The sequence below is a fragment of the Panthera leo genome, chromosome D2 (genome assembly GCF_018350215.1).
Source record: "Panthera leo isolate Ple1 chromosome D2, P.leo_Ple1_pat1.1, whole genome shotgun sequence".
NCBI lineage: Eukaryota > Metazoa > Chordata > Mammalia > Carnivora > Felidae > Panthera > Panthera leo.
The window spans coordinates 11681879-11704809 of record NC_056689.1 but is presented as its reverse complement, the minus strand read 5'-3'; the positions used below and the strand labels follow the sequence as shown (position 1 = coordinate 11704809).

Here is a 22931-nt window from a genome sequence, read left to right as displayed (position 1 = left end):
GTCCCGTTTAGTGATTCAGCACTTGCATACATCACCCTGTGCTCATCACAAGTGTGCTCCTTAATCCCCATCACCTGTTTTACCCATCCCCCTACCCACCTCGTCTCTGGTGACCCATCAGTTTGTTCCCTGTAGTTGAGTCTGTTTCTTGGTTTGCCTCTCTTGTTTTTTTTTTTTCTATGATCATTTGTTTTGTTTCTTAAGTTCCACACATGAATGAGGTCATATGATCTGACTGACTTAATTCACTTAGCATAATACTCTCTAGCTCCATCCATGTCAGTGCAAATGGTAAGATTTCATTTTTTTATGACTGAATTATATTCCATTATATATACGTATATATACCATATACATACACCATTATATATATATGTATGTGTGTATATATATATATATACACACACACACCACATCTTTATCCATTCATCAGTCAGTGGACATTTGGGCTCTTTCCATAATTTGTATTATAGATAATGTTGCTATAAACATTGGGGTGCATTTATCCCTTTGGATTAGTGTTTTTGTATTCTTTGGGTAAATACCTGGGTAACCCGATTGCTGGATTATAGGGTAGTTCTGTTTTTAACTTTTTGAGGAAACTTCACACCGTTTTCCACAGTGGCTGCACCAGTTTGCATTCCCACCGACAGTGCAAGAGGGTTCCTTTTTCTCCACATCCTCGCCAACACCTGCTATTTCTTGTGTTGTTGGTTTTAGCCATTCTGACAGGTGTGAGGTGTTATCTCATTGTAGTTTTGATTTGCATTTCCCTGATGATCAGTGGTGTTAAGCATCTTCTCATGTGTTGAAACAGTTTTAAAAAATATTTCAAAAATTCCCCTAGCTTTTAGTAACTTATTAGTGTTCTTGTGAAAATCATCTCAATTTTTATAATAACGAAATATAGAAAACATATCAGAGTACCAAAAATAGTATTCATGCATACACTTATCACCAATATTAGATCACATGCTATATTTCCTTTAGTTCTTTAAAAAATGAATATTATGATCATTCTCAAACATGTTTTTATCCTTCTAGTACAGATTAGAGATCTATAACCTCATAGTATTGTATTTTTATGTTCAAGTCCACACAAATGTATGTTTTACAAAAGTTCTCTGCTCGGTTTGCTACTGAAGACTTACAATATGGTGAATATTAAGTACTCAGGCCATTTAACATGTTATCACTTGAGAGAATTAAAGAAGTAAATATAACTCTTGGTAGAAAAATGTGTAGCTTAGCTAATATGCCAAAATGTAAAACCAGCGAGTTAGAGTTTTTATATTTTACCTACTATGTGCGTAGAATGGAGTAATTCCCAAACATACAATGTGCATGTTCAATCAAGAAATGGTCTGTGTAGGCATAGTTATGCATAAAATACAGAAAAATTCAATTTTATGTCATAAATTTGGAAGATCAAACTATTTAATGTGAAATTGTGAGCCAACTTCAGAGTATAGTCATCCTTCATGGAGGACTTTTACCTTTTGTGAGGACTCTGCTCATTTAGAGATTCCTAGGAGTAAAAATACGCATAAATAGTAACGGTTTAAGATTTAGTTGTCATGGATCACTGTACAAGAATATGTCAAGCACTTTAGGTGACTAGTATCATTAAATATAACAGAACATTCCTGCTCTTACAGGGGAGGGAGAGTATTTATCACACCTGTTCTTTTTGGCATTCATTTTACTGGAAACAGGCAAAACCAGCTTAGCAAGTATAAAGTTGAGGAAAGCTGAAAATAAGATGTACGCTGCATAGAACTTGCTGGTAGGTTTTAGTAACTCATTCGATGCCGCAAAATGTGTGATGTTAGGTAAACTGATGCAAAACCTTAATTTTACAGTTCTTTAATCTTTGTAGGACTGACGTTTGGAAACTTCGCGTATACTTATTAAGTATCTTAGGTGGCTGCGGTGGGCTAGGGACAAGAGATTAGTGCTTCTTGTCCACATCGTCTCAGACACCCTGCATTGTGTTAAGTCACAGCCCTTTGTCAAATGGCGACGTGGTGAGCTGTTGGGTGGATTTGTGCGAGGTAAAGATCTTGTGATATACGGTGAGGTGTTCAGATGTTCTGAATTTCTTCAGAAATAAATGGGTACCAAAGTCAATTTAGCTCATCAGCGATTCAAGTTTATTTTATCCCCTCCTTTCCTGCAGTTCCTAGTCGAATCAGGGTTTACACTCTGTTGTCTGCCTTGCACTACAGGTGTCCGCCATAGGCACTCCCCACATACTCGCGGAATGAATTTGTTCCAGTTCTGTGCACCGCGCACTTTGTACGGATGGCCTGTGAAAAGCAAGGTACACCGAGACTAGAGATTGCAGAATCCCCTTGTCGGTCAGAAGGAGAGGAAATCCAAGTTTTAAAATACCCTGCCTGTGTGGGGCGACTTAATTTTCGATTACCCCCTCCGTGCGTCCAGCTGAAAGATGATTCTTGCGCGCCGCCCGGGGTGCCGCGCGAGTTACCGCCGCAGTCCCCTCCGGGAGGAGAGAACGCTGAGCCCCGGGTTTCACCGAAGGTCAGAGGGGCGGGCGGACCCGCGGAGGTGGAAGGCCGCGCGCTCCTCGGTGCTCGGGGCCCCGATACCCAGGGCAGCCAGTAAGCGGCGCTGGGCCTCGGGTTTGGCGGGCCCGAGCGGCGGGCTGCGGATTACCTGCAGCAGAGGGGAGCCGGCGAGCTCCTCCCCGCCCGCCGCCCCCACTCCCCGCCCCCACCGCGGCACCAGCCGGGGCTCCGCGGGCTCGGCGCACTCGCTCGGAGGAGCCGGGGCCGAGCAGTCGGCCGGCGCGGGCAGGGAGCGCGGGGCCGGCGCGGCTGGGCTGCGGGGTCGCCCTCCTCCCGCACAGTGCGGCGCGGGGAGGCTCCCGCCTCGGCCACCCCCGCCCGCGCCTCCTCCTCCGCTCTGCAGGCGGGGACCGCCCGGCGCTCGCACCCGGCCGCCGCGGCCCCCTCCGCCCCCGGCTCCGGGCGGCGCAGCGGCAGCGGCGGCGGCGGCGGCAGCAGCAGCAGCGGCGGCGGCGGGAGGCAGCGCGAGGGGCCGCCGCCGGGCTCCGCGGGGCTCGGGAGCCAGCCCCGGCGAGAAGGCGCGGAGCCATGGCCGATGGGGGCGAAGGCGAGGACGAGATCCAGTTCCTGCGAACTGTAAGCGGCACGCAGCCCGCGTTTCCCCCGGGGGGCCGGGGCCGGGCAGAGCGGCGGGGGCGCGCGGGCGGGGCGGGGTGCCCCCGGGGCCCCGGGGGAGCCGTGTGGGGGCGACGGGAGGGAAGGGTGCGTGTCCGTGCGCGCGTGGGGGAAGCCGGGGCCGGAGCGCGGCGGGAGCGCTGAGAGCGGGCGGGAGGCGCGCAGCCTCCGGTCCCGGGGCGCCGAGGACCGGCGCCTCGCAGGCGCCGGAGTCCCGGAGGAGGGCCCGTCCGGCCTGACCCGTGGCGGGGCTTGCGCCTTCCGGATCGCCGCTGGGGGTGGTGGTGGTGCGGACCGGGGGGCCGGTGGGGCCCCGGGACGAGGGCTGTCGCCGGGAATTCCGCCGCGGCGCGGTTTCCCCGGCTTGCGGGCTGGACCCGCGCGCTGTCGCGCAGCCCCGGGACTCGCCTACTTGGCGTAGAGCGCGCCGCGGTCGGCTGGTCCCGGAGGAGGTGCGGGACGCGGCCCCCCCCCCCCCCCCCCCCGCCCCGAATCTCTCCCAAGTCAGGGTGCTGCGGAGGGGAGGAGGAATCGCCCCGGTGGTCACCGAGGTTCCCTGGCACGCGGGTCACGGTGCTGCGACCGTTTGCAGAACGTGGAAGGGATGGGAAGCGAGTGTGTGTGTGTGTGTGTGCGCGCGCGCACGCGGGGGTGGCGGGGACATCGTGAACGTGTCGTTCTCTCAATGCTGGCTTATTGAATGCCTAGTGCAGCAAAGTGTGAGCGCGTGTGCGTGTGTAAGGGCAGGGTGACTGCCCGGAATTTCCACACTGGGTGGCAGCAGGGAAAGGTTGGCTCCACACTGATAGAATTTTTTTTTCTCCTTAAGTACCTCCTGGCGCTGCTCCTTCCCCTCGCTGATTTGTTCGAACGCTGCAGATACTTCCCAGGCTGAGGCATTGCTCACCTCAGAGCTGGGACTGGAGAGCCTCTTGGCAAAAGAAAATGCCGTAACTTCGCGGTAGGAATAACCTAGTTAGCATTTGCAGCATCCTTTCTTTCCGTCGTTCCTTTCCCGGCACTTGTTTCCTCCCCTCCGAAAGATTTTTCCTTCCAGGATTCCCCCCACCCCCGCCCGAGGACTGCAGCTTCTGCTTCTTTTCCTCAACGGTGCAAAAGAGATCACTTCCCAGTTCACCTGCACAGTCACGAAAATCATAGATTTAAATTTTGAAATATTAGCCAGACAGTAACTTTTAGGTGTGAAAATAGTGTAGATGATGTATACAGGAGCAGAACAAGTGAAAATGGTCAGTTTGTTCAGGAACGTTGTAAGTGGCCATTTTTTTTTTTTCTTTTGGTCTTCTAATTTTTGAAGGCATTTATTTTTTCCTTAATATTTACGGTGGGGGTGGAAAGCCTTTGTAAAGGATAAGATCCAGGGTCGGCCTCAAATGGGGAATGATCTGAACTAACGGCTACACGTTATGCACCATTATATATGCTGTTTGAAGTACAACTGGCCCACGACTGGACTCTGAAGAGCCTGTAGGCGAAAACCTTGCTCGTGGGGAATGTTTTAAGCCTACTCATAACACAGTTTTTTTTTTTTTAAGTGAAAAACTGTCCATAAGGTTTTAAAAAAATTAATAAAAGACGCATGGAAATAAATATGTTTCTCCAAACCACAACAGCTTTTGTTCAAGTGGACAAAGCATTATTTCCTGTGTAATTTTTAAATTGTTTTTTTTTTTTTTTTCCCCCAAACCCCATAGGGTTAAAATCAGCTAGAAAAATTTGGAAGGCTTCACACATTCAAGGGCTTCCTGCAGGCTTAAATGTTAAGCCACGCTGGTGGACGTGGTGTTATCAGAATACTTAATAGAGACCGGGGTAATGTGCGTGCTGATGGGGTTCTGCACATATAAAGTAATGTTAACTCCGTGCCACTCAACAGCTGCCTTTCAGCTGGTGCGACACCTTTGATAAGTGGGTCCTGTGTAGAGATCTGGCAGTCCTAGGCTGGGATTTTTCTTTTAATAAAACATCCGTAGGTTGTGCTGATGATAAATGACCTTGAAGGAGGTGGCACAGTGGAGCAGGGGAATATTTTTGGTGTCGCTTAACGTTTAAAAGGAAAACATGCCGGTGCCTCTAAATTTTACAATTTTACGTGGCAATTCTCCAGTCCTTTACCACCAACTCCACTGCTTTCTGCCCTTGCTCCTTTCCATTTTATTCTCTTAACCTGAGACTGTGTTAATGATTCAGAGATGGTAATGGAGTTATTAACGGAGAGAATGTAGTTCTTACAGTAAATTCATCTCTCTCTCTCTCTCTCTCTTTTTTTTTTCCCCAGGGCATTTCTCTGTTGTGTGCAATCTTCTCATTATGAGTTATTTCTCCTTCTCCTTCTGTTTTAAAGGAAATGGCCCAGAGAGGGTTAATAATCTGTATATTAGATGAAATAGTTATAGATCACAGTTGAAGCTATTGTGTTTAAAAAAAAATGAATATCAGTCATTAGGAGACCTTAATTGTGTAGTTGATTGATCATTTCATATATCTGATTAGAGCACCTTAAGTATTATCTTGAATTCTTATTGAAGCACTATGGCTCATTGACACATCCTTGGGATCCTTCTGTCCACAGAAAACTTGATTTCTTCTTCTTCTTCTAGAAGACATCGGTGATCACTGTTAAGGGAAGCAAAGGTGAAATCTTTAATGAACTGTGTCCATGAGTTATGTCCACTGCTGTGAATTAACTCGTCATTTGTGGAGGGGAGTTTTGTCACTGGTTAGCCTGTGCCAGGCTTTATCATTATGCACCTGTGAGTTTGCTGACATTTCTTGCAAGTGGTTATGTGGATGAACGATCATCTTTGATTCAATGACTCCCCCACCAGCTGGAAGCTTGCCCACTCTGATGTGTTTATCTTGGAGAGAAAGTGAGAATGTGGACGTGTAAACCCTGGATGTGCTAAGGACCTAATCCTATCGTAAAATAAGCCTTCAGCCCGTGATGGATTTGTTCAGTGTCCTATCCAAACATGCCTGTGATTTGGAATGGGTGGTTTATTTTATTTTAAAATTCTCAGTGAACTGTAATTTGGTACTAAAACCATGGATCTTTTTAGTAACACTCCTCTTATTTTCCTAGCAATCATAAAATTTTATAGAGGGAATTTCTTGACTTCAAGAAAGCCACGATGGAAGATGACCTTGGTCAGGGGTTAATTTTCCCAAGTACTTTGCTTTTCCTTCATTTGTGTCGGAAAGTTGAGTTACTCTTTTTTGTGTTTATGCGTAGATCGAGATTGAAAACTTAATCCAAGCTGCAGACATCATTCCTAGGGGGATGTTTTGGCTTTCCTCCGGCCTTCCTTTGCAGAATGAGCAATTTAACTGTAGATTTCTTTGCAGGACGTGTACATCTTGCAGATAATAATAATAAGAATTTTAGAAAGTACTCAGCAATTAATAGTAAGAATCCTAAAGTATCAGGTCCAGCACCCAGCAGTGTGAAGTTTGAGCCGGAATGTTTAGCCTCCTTTGTGGAGGTACAGGAAGGTTAATTGTACAAAGTCAGTGACTCAACAGTGCGGAACTGAGACTGAAATTCAGATTTTAGGCTAATGTCCTTTCCAGGAGAGAAAGGCTGCATATCAGCAGTTCAAGTAGGTTTCAGCGCTCCAGCAGACAGGGTACCCAGTGGCTTTTGTCAGCTGTAGGAATGTCATGGAGTACAAAGGAAAAGACTCTGAGTGGGCCGTGGGAATTTGCACCTTTTGTTCACTTGATAACGAAGGCATGACGATAGATGTGCACTGTGGTATTTTGTCAAGGGACTGATAGAAAGTGCACCCAGGCTTACATAATCGGACTTTTTTTTTTTTTTTTTTTTAAATTTGTGTGTACACATTCACAGGAAGGGCAGGATCTGAAACAATTAGGGCACTAATTTATTTGACATTCAGTCTTATTTGTGCTTGGGCTTTAGGTAAGTGTTTTTTTTTTTTTATCAAGGCTGAATTAGCCGAGAAAAGATTACAACTTCTGGGACTGTCCTTGGAGACAGGAGGAAGGCACACATTTGGCTCCTGAAACTGTGACATTACGGGACTTTTATTAATTCAGAAAAACATTTGTTGAGCACCTTCCGCATGCAGGGCGTGATATTCAGTGTGAAGGAAGCATCCAGAATACGGAGAGAGATGTGGTTTGCAATTATAATTGCAAAGAAGCGACTTAGAGGCTGGCGTGAAATCAGAAGGGAAGAAAACACATGTAAAAATTCTAGGATATTAGGGTAGGAGGAGACCTTTAGAAAACGACATCTCGTCTACCCCCCTCCCCTCCCCCCACCCCCCACGGTCATTTAAATAAGGACTAAAGCTCAGAGAGCTGAGATGCTTTGGCCCAGTGTCCTACTCCAAATTAGGGGCTGTCTTGGTTCATGCTGTTATAACGAGACCATACAGTGGGGGAGGGGGGCTTAAGCAGATACTAATGGCCACGGTTCTGGAGGTTGGGGAGTCCAAGATCCAGGTCAGGCAGCTGCCATGTGTGACCTCTTCCTGGTTTGCAGCTGGCCGTCTTGCCGTGTCCTCACAGGGCTGAGAGAGAAAAATCTTCTGCCCTGTGCGTCTTCTTATCAGGACACTCACTCCATTCCTGAGGGTCCCAGCCTCCTGCCCTAATGACCTCCTAAAGGCCCCACTTCCTGATGCCGTCCCATTTGGAGTTGGCATTTCCCCGTAGGAAATTTACGGGGTTGCAAACATTCGGTCCCTAGCAGTGGCGTAGAGTCAAGCCAGGTGTGTGAAAATCTCTGCGGAACGGTCAGGGAGCCGTCCTCCCTACAGAACCCACCTGCCCGGTCGTATCCTTCTCTTTCCCCTTCCCAGGGTTCCCTGTCCACATCCGCCCCCGGCCTTCCAGCCACTGACAAGGACGCCGCTTTCCTTTTCTCTGAAGCTGCCGTTTCTCGCCCGTCCTAGACCTTGGCCCCTGCCCCCTGGTGCCGGGCGGGAGTCCGCACATACTCCTCCTTTCCCTGCCTCCCTCCCCGCCGTTCTTCTGGTCCACCTTGACGCACTCGGATTTCTCCCGCCCTAAAGTTTCTCCATTTAGCCGCTCAGCTCTTCCAAATGTGGGCTCCACCCACAGCTGGTCTCTGCCTCTCCTTGTAATTGCTACCTAGCTGCTTTTACCCCGAAAACCGCCGAGCTGGACGTTTCCGGTAGCCCCCTCCATGCCCAATCGAGATGCGCCCCTCCACCCCTGTTCCTGTAGTCTCCACACGCTCTGCTAGACTCACCCTCCCTCCCGGAGTTCCTCTGTGCACTTTTGGAGACCTGGCACATTCGGAGTCATTTTGATATATATTTCTGATCAGGCTGGATCTTTGGAATAATAGAGTTTGAAAAGACTTCACGATGACCTCATCCAACTCTGAGAGCCAGAGCAATTATAGGAACTTTGTCCAAGTCACTCCTTCCTGTGGGAGCAACCCACCTCAGAACTGACCGTGCTCTGCCCCGCGCCGCCAGCTCTCCCGTCCTGAGCTCGTGTGTATTCAGCCCCCTAAGTGGCTCATCCTCCAGTGGCTCTGTGTCGGCCAGTGGCACTGCCATTTTGAGCTCTTAGAAACACCAGTGTGGTCCTAACCTTCATAGACCTGCTCTGAGGTCTTTCTCCAACAGTTACCTAGCTTATGTACTTGGGGAAATTTTTTTTTTTTTTAATTTCCCTTATGGCATAAAGATAATATTAGGCATCTCAGGGGGATTTTTGAAGATCATGTGATAGAATTTATGTGCAAAGCCTATTCCACTGCCTGGCTCATGTAGGCACTCCATGCATCTGTTGAGTTCTTTTCTCTTCCTGTATCTTACTTGTCATCATCTCCTGGGGTGTTTTCCTTGGCATCTGGCTCAGATTTAGATTTCTTTCACACCCCAGTACTTGTTGTGACCCTTCCTTGTCCCTCTACCCCACCAGCCAGTAGCAACCCTCCTTGAATTCTCCTGCCATTTGAATCCTCCTAAAACCCTGTGTCCGTGATGCCACTCCCCAGTTCCACGTTCCTGTCACATGTGGTCTAGTTGCTCTGCCTGGTTCATGACCTTCTATAATCTGATTTTTGACACTTTACTTAAGTTCCCCATCTTCTTGGGGCCCTTGGGTCACTCTAGCCAATTGTGATTTTACCTTTCTTGAACCATCTCTCGAGTGTCCCCGTTCCACACATTTTATCACTCATGTGTGGCCCTAATATTGCTCCCCTGAGGCTCTTTGGGGGGGTTTGTGACTGTTGGGGGCATTCGTTTCCCATGATGCTTAGTGCAGTGTTACCTACAAGGAATCATGGAAATGGAGGACCAGGACAAGAGAAGAGTTCCTCCCTCTCTCCTCCTCCTAATAGTTGTGAAGATCACGTGAATGTGTTCGAATGCAGAAAGAAGTTATCTGTGATGAGAGAAGTAGACAAACATCGTGGGGATGGGAGAGTGTTAGTAAGATCCCTCCTACGGGCAGAAGAGTAGGAGGTTAGGGGAGGTGCGTGGGTGAGACAGACGAGGTGATGGTGGGCTGTGGGAGGGCTGCGGGGGCTCCTGGGCCATCAGGGGAGGGCATTTGGTGCTAGACATGTGAGGAGCATTCCAGAGAGGGAAGTTACCGAGACAACTGACCTAAGGAGAGAACGAGACTAAATGGAGGCCTGAGTGAGTCTGAGTGAGAGACACTGGGTCCCTGTCAGAATTTGCATTTCAAACAAGATGCTTCTAGATGGTGAGGTGACTCTCAGGGCGTCACAGGCGCTTCTGGTGGGGCAGTTGCGTCCACTTATTTTCATCTCTGTGAATCACGGGAAGAATATTGGAACATGAATGGTTGTGTGACTTTGAGGGTGGAGGTGTCCTATGAAAATTCTTCTGGGAAAGGTCAAGTGGGCACTTGGCTCTGAGGGGCCCTCTGAGGTTGCCGTGTTAGGAGTTCCTGGGGTCAGCCAAACTCAAATCATTTAGAAGGATGAGTATAACAAAAAAACCTTACCCTTTTGGGGCACTTGGGTGGCTCAGTTGGTTAAGCTTCCAACTCTTGATTTTGGCTCAGGTCGTGATCTCATGGTTTGTGAGATCGAGCCCTGCGTCGGGCTCTGTGATGACAGTGTCCAGCCTGCTTGGGATTCTCTCTCTCCTTCTCCCTCTGCCCCTCCCCTGCTTGTTCTCTCTTTCTCTCTCTCTCTCTCTCAAAATAAATATTAATAATAAAAAACACCTTACCCTTGTGCCGGAAGTACATACTTTCAGTGACTTTTGAGGTCCTTGAAAATTCCCATCCTGGTAGATCACAGGGTCAGTGACTAAACTCCTAATCAACCTCTTTTTTAATCTTCTCTCCTGGCTTAGTGAGGACTTCTCGGGCTTCCTGTTCTTACTTGGGTTAGTGAACAAGTGAGGATAGTTCTGGGGTTTCCTAAAACATTACAGTTGGCCTCAAAGCCCAGATAGGAGGTATATTTCCTGGTTCCTGTGGCCGAATGAAAGTTCTGTAGTGATGTTATTTTGCAGTTAAACAGAAATTTGAAGTTTTCCACTCACTAGGAGTGTCCAGAGGACCTGCGTGTCGTTGCCTCCGGGCTCGTTAACCAGGCAGAGTTGTCTCCAGAGTAAGGGACCAAGAGAAGAGCCAGGGCCACCGAGTGCCCCGGTGAGACCTCCGCTAGGCGGCTGTGCGCAGGCACTGACCGTCGCCGACTGGAGATGAGGATTTGCCAGTTTACCTGAAGAAAACCTTAAATCTAGCTGGGGAGCCAGGCGAATGCAGGGCAAAGTGAGGAACACCGCGGAAAGGGCTATAGGAACTCACAGGGCGATGGGGCCTTGTTGGGTCCGAGGGGGGGCTGAGGCAGGAGTCACCCAGGGGGCGCCATGAGCACACATTTGTTCACAAGGACGCACACTTATTAATGTGCGTCGGAAGGTCACGTGTGGCTGGCCAGTGAGGGTCACGGGTCCCACATTGTCATCAGCACATCAGGAAGAGCAACCGAGTGTGGTCCGCTTAATGTTTCCTTCGACAGCAAACACTGTTTTCCCCTGTGAAACTTTGTGATTTAAAAAACTCCCTGCAGGGGCGCCTGGGTGGCTCAGTCGATTGGGCGTCCGGCTTCGGCTCAGGTCATGATCTCGCGGTCTGTGGGTTCGAGCCCCGTGTCGGGCTCTGTGCTGACAGCTCAGAGCCTGGAGCCTGTTTCAGATTCTATGTCTCCCTCTTCCTCTGACCCTCCCCTGTTCATGCTCTCTCTCTCTCTCTGTCTCAAAAATAAATAAATATTTAAAAAAAAATTAAGAAAACAAAAAAACAAACAAAAAAAACACCTCCCTGCACATGTGTTCCCCTTCTAACGAAATTTTTAATTATTTCATTTCTCTCTGAATTTAGAATCTGACTCATAATGGTCACATGAGCCCGTGAATTTTACTTGTGTTTTAACACGTAACCAAAGATATAATACATAAACCAAAGATATAAACCAAAGATACGTGTATGGTGCCTATAAAAGATATGTTTTTGGAGGACAAAAAAAGAAAAATACGGGACAACTCAAATCCTTGAGTGTTGAGTAAATCGGGACATTGTTAAAGTCAGTACTAAATGTCACACTGAGTTTATAGCCATTGAAAGTTGTGTTCACTTGCTTTCCACAGCAGGTTTCTGATTATCAAATTAAAAGGAATCATGATTTAACTTCTTTGAGATTTCGGTGGAGTTTGTATCTCTTTCACATTCAAAGAAATTTTCATTAAGAAATTTTGGTCTCACACACACACATACACACGTATAACGCACTCACATGAGAGCAAGATAGTACTCCATGTATATTTTTTCAAGTCATTGTTTTAAGCCACTAAGCTTTGGGGTGGCTTCTTCTTTTTTATTTTTTAATGTTGATTTATTTTTGAGAGAGGGAGAGGGAGAGAAGGGGAGGGGCAGAGAGAGAAGGAAGACCCAGAATCTGAAGCAGGCTCCAGGCTCCGAGCTGTAGGCACAGAGCCGGACGTGGGGCTCTAACCCACAAATCGCGAGATTGTGACCTGAGCCAGAGTCGGATGCTCAACCGACTGAGCCACCCAGGGGCCCCACTCCATATTTCTTTTTTTACCAAATTTTGACCCAAAAGTGAAATTCTATTAAATTAGTTCGGGGTGGCAGTGAAATGTTGTTCTCTGTTACTGCTTCTCATACTTGAATGTCTCGTTTTTGTTCTTTGAACGCGGTAAGCGACAGGGCCCACGGGTGAGCCGTCTGTGAGAGATGCCATTTTGATGGGGGCAGGGCCAGAGACAAACCAGCATCATCCCATGTGTCTCTTGAGGTTGTCTGGGGGAATTCTTAGGGACATCTGGACAATTCTAGAGACTGACGGAAGTCACTTGAAGTATGGTGGCAGCCCCGAAGGGCCGTCATCTCTCTGGTGTGGTCAGGAGACCAGGGCTATTTTACGGAATTATCTACCTACCACTGTTGGTGACTTCATTTCTCGTAGGTATATTCGTAGTCACTGTCCAGAATGTCTGCTCTCAGTATTTCACTTTTATCTCCTCATGAAATCCGTACAAAATCCCTCAGAGGCAGGTACAAAGAAGTTCAGTCACTGGCCCTCTATTGCCAGACACAGGCTGTGGAGCTAGGGTTTCAGGCCCAGGCAGGTGGCTCTAGAACCTGCACACTTAAAGACTGTATGGGGTCCCTTTCGGCTGGAGATTAATTTGTTTTAAAACCAGAGGGAAGCTTGATGCCTTGCTTTTCTCTGTGGGAATGTACTTTATAATATCGAGTGTGAATTTCTTAAACTACCAGTGCCTCACAGGGTACGTGCCACATGAGAGGCCCTCCTTAGATGTTTGTGGAATCGAAGGGACTGGATTCTGTGAGACAATACGTTGATAATATGTTGACGATAAATACAGAATAGAGCGATCGTGTGCAAAGTTGACTAGGCTGTCCTAACTCAAGAGGCACACATCGGAAACTGAGTTTGTTCACGGTATAATAATACCAGGTACGTGGGAGACACTTGGCAGGCAGAAATCAGTCCCGTAGAGCTGAGGTGTCAGTGGAATTTTGCACACGTCACCTGGGGACCGGTAGGCTCGTGGTCCTGGAGGGTTGTGCTCTGTGTAAATTCAGAGGAGACAAAAGGTGAAGAGTGGTGAATGTAGCCGTAATGGGAGGGCTCAAAGGCCACCTCCGCGAGGTGGGGTAAATTGCCACGAAAGTGGGTTTGATTTTATCTAAGACGTGAAAAGAATGCACAAAGGGCAGCATCCAGAATGTAGAACAACGTGTCAGGCAGGAGCCGAAGCTCAAAATGCCACATGATCTCTGAAAATGCCCCCATCCCGATTCCTCTTTAGGGTTTCTGAAAGTTTGGATTCATTTTATTTTTGGAACAGTGGACATTTGGGGGAATAGGCTGAGGGATGAAAATACATATCGAAGCGCCTTTTTGAAAGAGAATATTTTAAAGAACTGCCCTTCAGGGACATGTACAGTTATGAGCCTGTAGGGCAGAACATATTTTCTTTTCTTTCAGAGAAGAGCGTGATGGAAGGGTGATTGAGGCACCTGAAAAAGTTCGCAGACACACACACACACACACACACGCATGCTCGCACGTCTTTACTGGATTTAATCCCCGATGGCATTTTATTTTTTTCCTTATTCTCTCTTAGCATATCCCTTCCATCCCTTCTGGTCCGGGACACCTCTGTCATGATTTGTCTTCACGGACAAGGCTCACGGTTGGGAGTTTTGCTCAGCTTACAAGTTCTGGCTTGTAGGTTCAATGAAACATCAGGAGAACGTTTCTTCCTGAGTCACAGACAAAATGAAAAGCTGAGCTGAATGCTTTCTGATTGATGGCTGTCAAGGAAGCCGGAAGCATCCAATTCTTCTGCTGTCCTCTCTGTGACAGTAAAGGGGGCCACTGTCTCCTGAAGACGGGGTATCATTATGGAGTATAAAGGTCCCACGACTGCAGCTACGGAGGACAGCATCCTTCAGGAAAGCCTGCAAAATTCGCCCAACTTAAATCCTTTGTACACACATGAGGATACAGAAACTGCAAAGGAGAAGAGAGAATTGGGGTTTTACCTCTTCCTTCTCCTGTTTACTGTCTTGTCTCTCCCACCCCGCCTCCCCTGCAAGACTGCTTTGATATGTACGTATGTATGTAGTTACTTATTTGAGATATAATTGACACATAGCATTATATTAGTTTCAGGTGTACAACACGATGATTCGATATTTGTATACATTGTGAAATGATCAGCACGGTAGGTAAGTCTAGTTAACGTCATCCCCACGCATAGTCACAAAATATTTGTTTCTCCAGATGAGAAATTTTAAGATCTACTTTCTTAGCAGCTTTCAAATATGCAATACGGTGTTATTATCTGTAGTCACCATGCTGTACCTCACATTTCCAAGGCTTAATTATTTTGTGACTGGAAGTTTGCACCTTTTGACCCCCTTCACCCATTTTGCCCCCCCCCCCTCCCCCAGCTCTGGTGACCACCCATCTGTTCTGTCTATCTGTGAGTTTTCGTTGTGTTTTTGTTTTTGTTTTTGTTTTCAGAGTCTGCATACAAGTGAGATGAGGCAGTATTTGTTTTTGTCTGGCTTATCTCACTTGGTGTCATGCCCTCGAGGGCCATCTATGCCGTCACAAGGGGCAAGATTTCGTTCTTTTTTATGCCCGAGTAACAGTCCATGGTGTGTAAATGTATACCGTGTTTTCTTTCTCCGCTCATCCTTCTGTGGACACTTACGTGGCTCCCATGTCTTGGCTGTTGTGGTCATACTGTCGTGGACGTGGAGGGTGCAGGTCTCTTTTGAAATTAGTGTTTTCCTTTCATTCAGTTAAATACCTAGAAGCGGATCCTGTGATAGTTTCTATTTTTAATTCCTTGAGGACCCTCCATAGTGTTCTCTGTAGTGGCCGCCCAAACTTATATCCCTGTTAATAGGGCACGAGGGCTCCCTTTTCCCTGCATCCTGGTGAACGCTTGCTATCTTTGATCCTTTTGATAATAGCCATTCTGACAGGTGTGAAGTGATAGCTCGTGGTGGCTGTGACCTGTATTTTCTTCTGGTTCATTTTGAAATATTTGTTGACCACCTACTATGTGCCGAGCACCATGCTAGGTGTTGGGACTCAAATCTCTCTGGGCCTGTTCTGCTTCAAGGAGTTTATTGTATCTCTGGTGCGTGGGATGGGGAATAAAGAGACAGCAAATGTCCTACCGTGGATCAGATGCAAGAAGGAGATAACTGCTATGAGCCAGGATGTTGAGGAGGGAAGGATGTGTGTCTGATAATTATGGTTGCCTAGGGCTTCCTGGAGGAGGCGTTTATGGTCACAGTGTTTTCAGACTCAAAAGGAACGTCAGGTCCAGCTTAAGGATTTTCTAGTGGAGGCAAATGAAAGTTCCTCAAGAGTTTTGGCTCAGACAGGATAGCCACCATTCATTCATTCAATTCCCCCAGCAATCCATTACGTCCGCAGGGCAGTTGACTGCTTTCATGCAGATCAGAAGATAGATGTAGGGCAGTGACTTGCTCAAGGGCAGCGAGTGAGGACATGATGTGGGTGGTGAGCCCAAGGTCTTTGTGGCACTAGACCCCGTTTCTGTCCTTCCCTCTCTCCCTCCTCCTCCTGTCCTTGCCTTCTTTCTTTCCTTCCAACAGTCGGGAAGAGTTGGGCAGGACTGTGGATGTGGCCGATGAAAAAAGAACTGTGGGTGTCCTGTCCGCCTCACTCTCCTATTTGGGTCATCTCTGCCTCTCCTTGGTCTTTTGAGCTGTTTTACAATTCCTTAAGTTGTGGGAAACACAGAGCAGTGATTCCTGAGTGTTTGGTTGTCGATCACGGAAAATGCAAAGTGCCTGGTGGAACGTGGGCACTCGGCAGTTTTGCACATTGCTAGCAAGTTCAGGTTCATTTTTCTGGAGGACTTTGATATGCACACGTCCTTCGGATTCTCCTTTGAACCTGCTCTCTTGTCATACTGGTCCTTTATTGCTTAGGAATTCAGGAAAACCTCAGACGTGCGTTCATTTTATGTTTGCTTAAGAGTCGTGTTTTTACCTCTTTAAAAGAAATCTTTGATGTCACCAGTGCCTTTTAAAGATGGGTAGAGAGGGAGGGAGCTAAAACATAAGAGACTCTTAAGAACTGAGAACAAACTGAGGGTTGGTGGGGGGTGGGAGGGAGGGGGAAAGTGGGTGTGGGCATTGAGGAGGGCACCTGTTGGGATGAGCACTGGGTGTTGTATGGAAACCAATCTGACAATAAATTTCATATTAAAAAAAAATAAAGATGGGTAGATTTTGATGACTTGGGTGAGGAGGGTGGGCAGACAGGATCCCAGGTGAATCGGAACGCGAGTGGAGGCAGGGTGTGGGTTTTCTCTGTCTCCCCCATCCCCGATGCGTGTTTACTCCTGTCTGCCCTGCTCCGTGTCCGGGAGGCTCCTGTTCTCCCCGGGCACTGGGAACACGCTCCTCCCTTGCTGCCTCCGGCCCAGGGCTGGTAACAGCTCCCCACCATTGCTGGCCCCGCTCTGTTGGACCCTGTCACCCTCCCTAGCGACTCCTTGCTCCTTTCATTAAACACCTTGCAGTGGAACCTTCTGGAGGGGCCGTCTCTTCTTGGCAGGACCCTGGACTGTATAGCCGGGAGACACATGGGGCCATGGCCGGCGAAGAGACTGTGTGAGAGTGTGGGCTGTGGTAATCCCAGAAGGCTGGAGAGCCTTGACCCCAGCAGGGGCAGGGATTTATCCTGAATCGGGAAGGTCAGAAGTGCCTCTGAAGTTATTCTTCTGTTTTCTTTTTCTTTCTTTTTTTTTTTCCCCCTCTCTGGGGAGGGAACTGGGTCAGAGCCTCTGTTAGGAAGATTAATACGGCAGCAATTTATAAGATGAATTGGTGTATGGACAGATCAGATGGAGACTGCAGGTCGGAAGCCTGTTAGGGGACGGTCGCCGTGGAGTTGGCGTAAGATAATTCGGCCCGAATTTGTGTGCTGGCTGTGGGAATGCAAAGTAGGGGAGAGGTTTAAGAGATGCTGTGGAAGGAGGAGAGGAAGAAAAGGAGGAGCTTAGGAGACTCAGCGACACGTGGCCCAAGTGAAGGTTTCAGGGGAGGGCTGTGGGGTTAGGTGTGGACATACTGATTTAGAGGTACATTGTGGACTACCTTGCATCCTCCCCGAAGTGATGCACGGGAGTCCTAACCGGTGACTCAGAGCGCGATCTTATTTGGAGACACGGTCAGTTAAAATAAGGTCGTTAGGGGTCGGCCCTAATCCAAGGTGATTGGTGTCCTTATAGAAGGGAAGTGTGGGCTCAGACACGTACAGAAGGAAGATGATGTGAAGATACACAGGGAGAGTGCCGTGTGCGGACAGGACTGGAGCCGTGTTCCCGCAAGCCAAGGGATGCCCGAGGCCCTCAGAAGGACCCAACCCTGCTGACTCTCTGATCTCGGGCATCTGGCCCGCGAGACGACAGATACTGAACCACCCAGTTGTGGCTCTTTGCCGCGGCGGCCCCAGGAAGCGAATACGCGGGCAATGCTGGAAATGTGCATTTAGCGTTTGAAGAGGATGCGCCGGAGGGGGCAGATTTCGACGCCGTTGGCCTGACAGCAAAGGCGGGCGGATGGTGGTGTCCCATCAGGAGCACGAAGGGCACCTGGTAGCCAAGGCTTGATGCGGTCTCTCCGAGGAAGGTGAAAGCAGGTGCCGGGTGCAGGAGAGAGGTGAGGGTGGCCGGAGCTGAGGAAGACGGTGCGGACGGACATTTTCATCCCGTATGTTGGTGATGAGGAGGAAGGAGGGAGGGGGGGTGGGAGCCTGGGGGGGTGGGGAGGACGCGAGCTTGGAAGAAGTTATTGATTACTTTTTTCTCATGGGCGAGACCATAATCTAAGTCTAAGGAGGATGAGGGATAGTTGCTGGAGCAAGACTGTAGGTGCTGGGCAGGAGAGGGGCCGTCCTCCCCCTGCTGCCGCCCTCCCCCTGCTGCCGCCCCCCCCCGCTGCCGTAACCGGGCACACGGGGACACTGATGCATCATCCCCTTATTGCAAATCCTTCATCACTGCTTTACCTAATTCGAGAGCACACGCTCTTTTCATTTGGTTTTAGGTTAGCTTTGCACAATTGCATTTTCAGCCGGGGACCTTTTGGTACGCGGTTAAAGTCAGAGCTTTGTTGGCTCTAAACTGGGCGTGTTTTGTTTGGATGTTGCATGGCGTCGTCGGTGATGGAATGAGCCACCTGGGCTTGAAGCAGGCCTATCTCAGTGGGGTGTGTGGAAGTCCCCAGTGCTGGTGTGTTTTTCTTTCCTTTTTTTCCCCTTTAGCTATGGACTCAAAAAGATTACAGGGCTTGTATAGGTATTTACAAATAATTTTTTAGCAAATGGACAGCTTAGGAGCATATTAAAACAATTCTCTGACAGTTCAGGTCAGGGGAACGTGTTGAAATACCTTAGGAAACAAAAGGATTCTGCTGCTCGCAACTGTCCTTGGCTCTCCTAGTATGATAAATAGCTTAGCCAGCTCAACAAACTTCAGTAATTTTTCAGAAAATTAAGCAATTTACACTTTTGAGATATTTTAATTTCCATAAAAATTACATTTGTATGTAATTGGCACTCTACGGCAGATATAATTTGTAGCTTGCAAAACTCTGTGTTTTGTTGTAAATCTAAGTAGTAAATGCATATAGCATTTAAGCGTGCACATCCCAATTTGTCTCATACTTGAACACCAGGGATATAAAAGTAAAAGCTGTCAGCAGATGTCTGTGCTTAACAACAAAGAATGTATCTTAATCTCTTTATTGCCCTCAATCACTGCCTGCAACACTTTCTTAAAAGGAAGCTGCTTTTGAGATGACGATTATTGTAGGATCTGCCCCACTAGCCAAAGCACAGGCTCGCCCCCATGCATCGATACAGAATTAAGATAAAAGTATGTCACCTTTTGCCGCTATTAAATTAGATACATCTGACCTTGTTTAATGGACATAGGTATGTAATGTATGTGTGATAAATATGTATATGTAATAAATATGATATGCCACATATCAAGCAAAGTTATACACTTTGCAACTTTTTAAGAACCTCTTCAATCAGTAATGTACTAGGTGAAGAATTCAGACACGTCCTCTGTCTTTTTGGTCTTGCTGGGATGTGCCTGGGGTGCCAGCATTTGCTACACAAACAAGTTCAAAGACTCTACCTTTCCGTGTGCCAGGATTAAATTTTAGAACGAGCCCAGACTCAGACGTAGCAAGCCACGCATACCCGGTTCTCACTCCTTTCTTAGGAAATGGAACCACTCCGGGTGCCTGGGTGGCTCAGTCGGTTAAGCGTCCAACTTCGGCTCAGGTCGTGATCTCACGGTTGGTGAGTTCAAGCCCTGCGTCAGGCTCTGTGCTGACAGCTCAGAGCCTGAGCCTGCTTCAGATTCTGTGTGTCTCTTTCTGCCCTTCCTCTGCTCGCTGGTGTGCACGCTCGCTCTCTCTCTCTCTCTCTCTCTCTCTCCCTCCCTCCCCCCCCCAAAATAAATATTTTTAAAAAGTTATAAAAAAGAAAAGAAAATGAAACCACTCTTGTGCAAATGTAAAAGGGTTTGGGCATGCCATGGGGGGCAAAGAGGAGCTGGATCAAATGATCTAGAGGCTTCTTCCTGTTGTCCCTGGGACTCTGTCGTCATTTCAGCCGGTTGCAGTGCTTATGGATGCTGATCCAGAGAGAAGGGGAGATGAGGACAATGGTAACACTCAAGCACAAACTAGAAGGTGGGAGGGAGGTAGCCACCCAACATTTTTATTTTAAAGTGGTAAGAAACTGCCATATCTACTGTGAGTAGAGCATTTTCTAGTTTTAGTCCTGCCAAGGACATTTTCTGCAGAACAAAATCTTGAATTTTGGATTGGCAGGATCAGCAGAGCAAGAAACAGGGCATAAGTTATATCAAAAAGAAATATTGTTCTGGAACGGCCCAAAGCAAGGACTGATGTCAGTAGGGAGTGGCACCAGTGATCCTATAAATCATACAGGGGTCATGCAGTCACACAGGAGGGAACAGAGAGACATTTGTCCCTTCCCTCTGCAGATGGGCACCTTGAAGCCCAGAGTTCTGGAAGAGGGGGCACGTATAGAGATAACCCTGATGACTCAGGATATAGAAATGGGGTTTAAAATCTCAGCGTTAACAATGGTGATGCTGTTGCCCTCTGCCGTGAATAATGGAGCAAACTAGAATCCGACTAAAATGGAGCCTGGTGAATAAATCAAGGAGAAGGGCTTGCGATCTTTGCATAAGAGAGAAAATGAGTAATGGAACCCTCTTTTGCTTATTCAGGCCATCAGAAGTCAACATAATTTAATAGTACAACTTCCAAGGTGGGGGCCAATATTGTGGATAAATGGAGTCTATTTTTTAAGGTTAGATAAATCCAGCCTATTTTTATGGGCAGAGGAAAATTATTGCTGACGTGATTTGATAAGGTTCTTATGTGCCATAAACTGAACTACTGAGAACATAACAGTTTTTCACATGAAGTAGAAGAAAAACTACTCTAAATTATAGGAGACTAAGGCTGTGTTTGTATTTGGGCGTTGAATTAATATGTTTTGGGGCACTCATTTTTATTTAACTATACGATTGGCTTTGGGTTCCTTCAGTTCCTTATGAATGCCATAAATATCGGATTGACCATTTTTTAGGTTGATGTTTTCACTGAATGGTGATATTATGAATATACTGGGTGGGAGGGGCCATGATTATTTATGTGCGTGTGTTCCTGTTTTCAGCAAGGATGTATTCACTAGCTTCTATGTATCAGGAATTTGTGGGGTGCTGGGGGTTACCCTAGAGCTTCTTTCTTCATTTGTATTTTCAATTCGTTTTTATAGAGTCACTAATAAATCTCCTAAATAGCAAAGGGCTGAGGCTAGAACCCAATACACCAACCTAGTAAGATTTCCTTCTAAGTCTGTGTCAAGTCAGTTGTGTATTAGAATCATCCGGTCTGCATTTTCCCATTTTGTCCAAGGGGAGATTAACAAGGATTATCACATGCTGGCTGAAAACCCTCGTATTTGTAACAGTGGAAATAGAAAGTACGTGTAAATTTATATATTACTATTGTTATTATTATTGTATTCTTAGCGTTTCTAAATACCTGTTATGTATCTACCAGGCATTCTGCTTGACTCCATGGATATAATGAGATATATAAGACCTAGTTCTTGCCTGTAGGCAACTTTTCCTAAGACTGATTTATTGGCCTTCCCTAGACTCTTTTTCCTGTTGAATTTTTCTTAAGTAAATAAAAAAAAAAACAAACTTAAATTCACAGTGTAATTAGATTATACTTATAGTAAAGCACGTAAGTTTTGTTAAGCTGGTTTAGTGCATTTTTTATTTGTTTTTAACATTTTTTAAAGTATAGTTGACACACAGTATTATGTTAGTTTCAGGTCTACAACTTAGAGCTTCGACAAGTTTATACATTATGCTATGTTTACCACAAGAGTTAACTGCCATCTGTCCCATTATGTTGCTGTTGCAATATCATTGGCCGTAAGTCTTAAGTGCACAGCTTGATGAATTTTTTTCAGTGTGAACACACCTGTGTAACTACCACTCAGACCGATCTGTAGAATGTTGTGTGCAATTAGAAACCTCTCTCACCCCTCCCCCCCCCCCCCCGATGGTTACCGCCTCTCCAAAGGTAACCACTGTTCTAACTTTTAGCAAAATAGATTAGTTCTGCCTGTTTTTGCATTTTATGTAAAATGGAATGTTACAACATGTGGTCTTCTGTGTCTGGTTTCTTTGCTTAGTATTATGTCTGTGGGATGCGTCCATGTTGTTGTATCGAATGGTGGCTCATTATTGTCATCGTTTTATGCCACAGTTGACTGAATCATTTGGTTAATAGATACCGGCTTATTTCTAGTTTTTACTGTTATGAATAGAGCTGGTATTATGAATAATGCTGGTGTTCTCAAATGTTGAATGATCACCTGAAATACAGGTATGTGTACATTTCTCTTAGGTGTGCGCCAATGAGTGGAATTGCTTACTGGGGATACTTGAGGCTCAGGCTCTGAACACTTAACCAAAGTGGTTTCACCAGTCAATGCTCCCACCAACAGGACTTAGTCAATGTTAGTTTTTCTAATAAAAATTAATCCCTATGGCATATATCATTGTGATTTTAATTTTCATTTCATGATAACTCATAACACTGGACACCTTTTTGTATCTTTAATGGCCATTTGGATATTCCCTTGTGAGGTACCTATTCAACTGTTAACCCATTTTTAAATAAAATTATCATTTTCTCATTAATTTGTTGACTGTTGTATATGCTGCCTGTGTCAGGCCTTTTGTGAGGTCTGTTGCAGAGATCTTCTCCAGCACGGCTGCTTTCCCCCTCTTTTATGGGCATTTTGTTGTGGTAGTTGAACGGCAGTTTTTCATTTCAGTGAATTTCAAGTTACTTTTCGTTCATGCTGTGTTCATGTTATACCTTGTTTAAGAAATCTTTGCCTACCCAAAGGCCACAGAGATTTTCTTCCGTGTTTTCTTCTGGAGTTTTATTATTTTAACATTGACCTTGAAGTCTATAATCCATGTAGAATTGATTTTCCATTATAGCTTGAGGTAGAGTTCAGTTTCC

At 46.7% G+C, this 22931-nt stretch overlaps 1 protein-coding gene across 1 annotated transcript in view; it reads left to right on the top strand.

Annotated features, from left to right (window-relative positions):
• The first annotated feature begins 3119 nt into the window (after nt 1-3119).
• The window catches only part of RYR2 (ryanodine receptor 2), a 765551-nt gene continuing 745739 nt past the window's right edge, over nt 3120-22931 (top strand). Inside the window, exon 1 of the mRNA XM_042907783.1 lies at nt 3120-3167. Coding sequence (XP_042763717.1) covers nt 3120-3167 — 48 coding nt within the window. The remainder of the gene's footprint in view (nt 3168-22931) is intronic.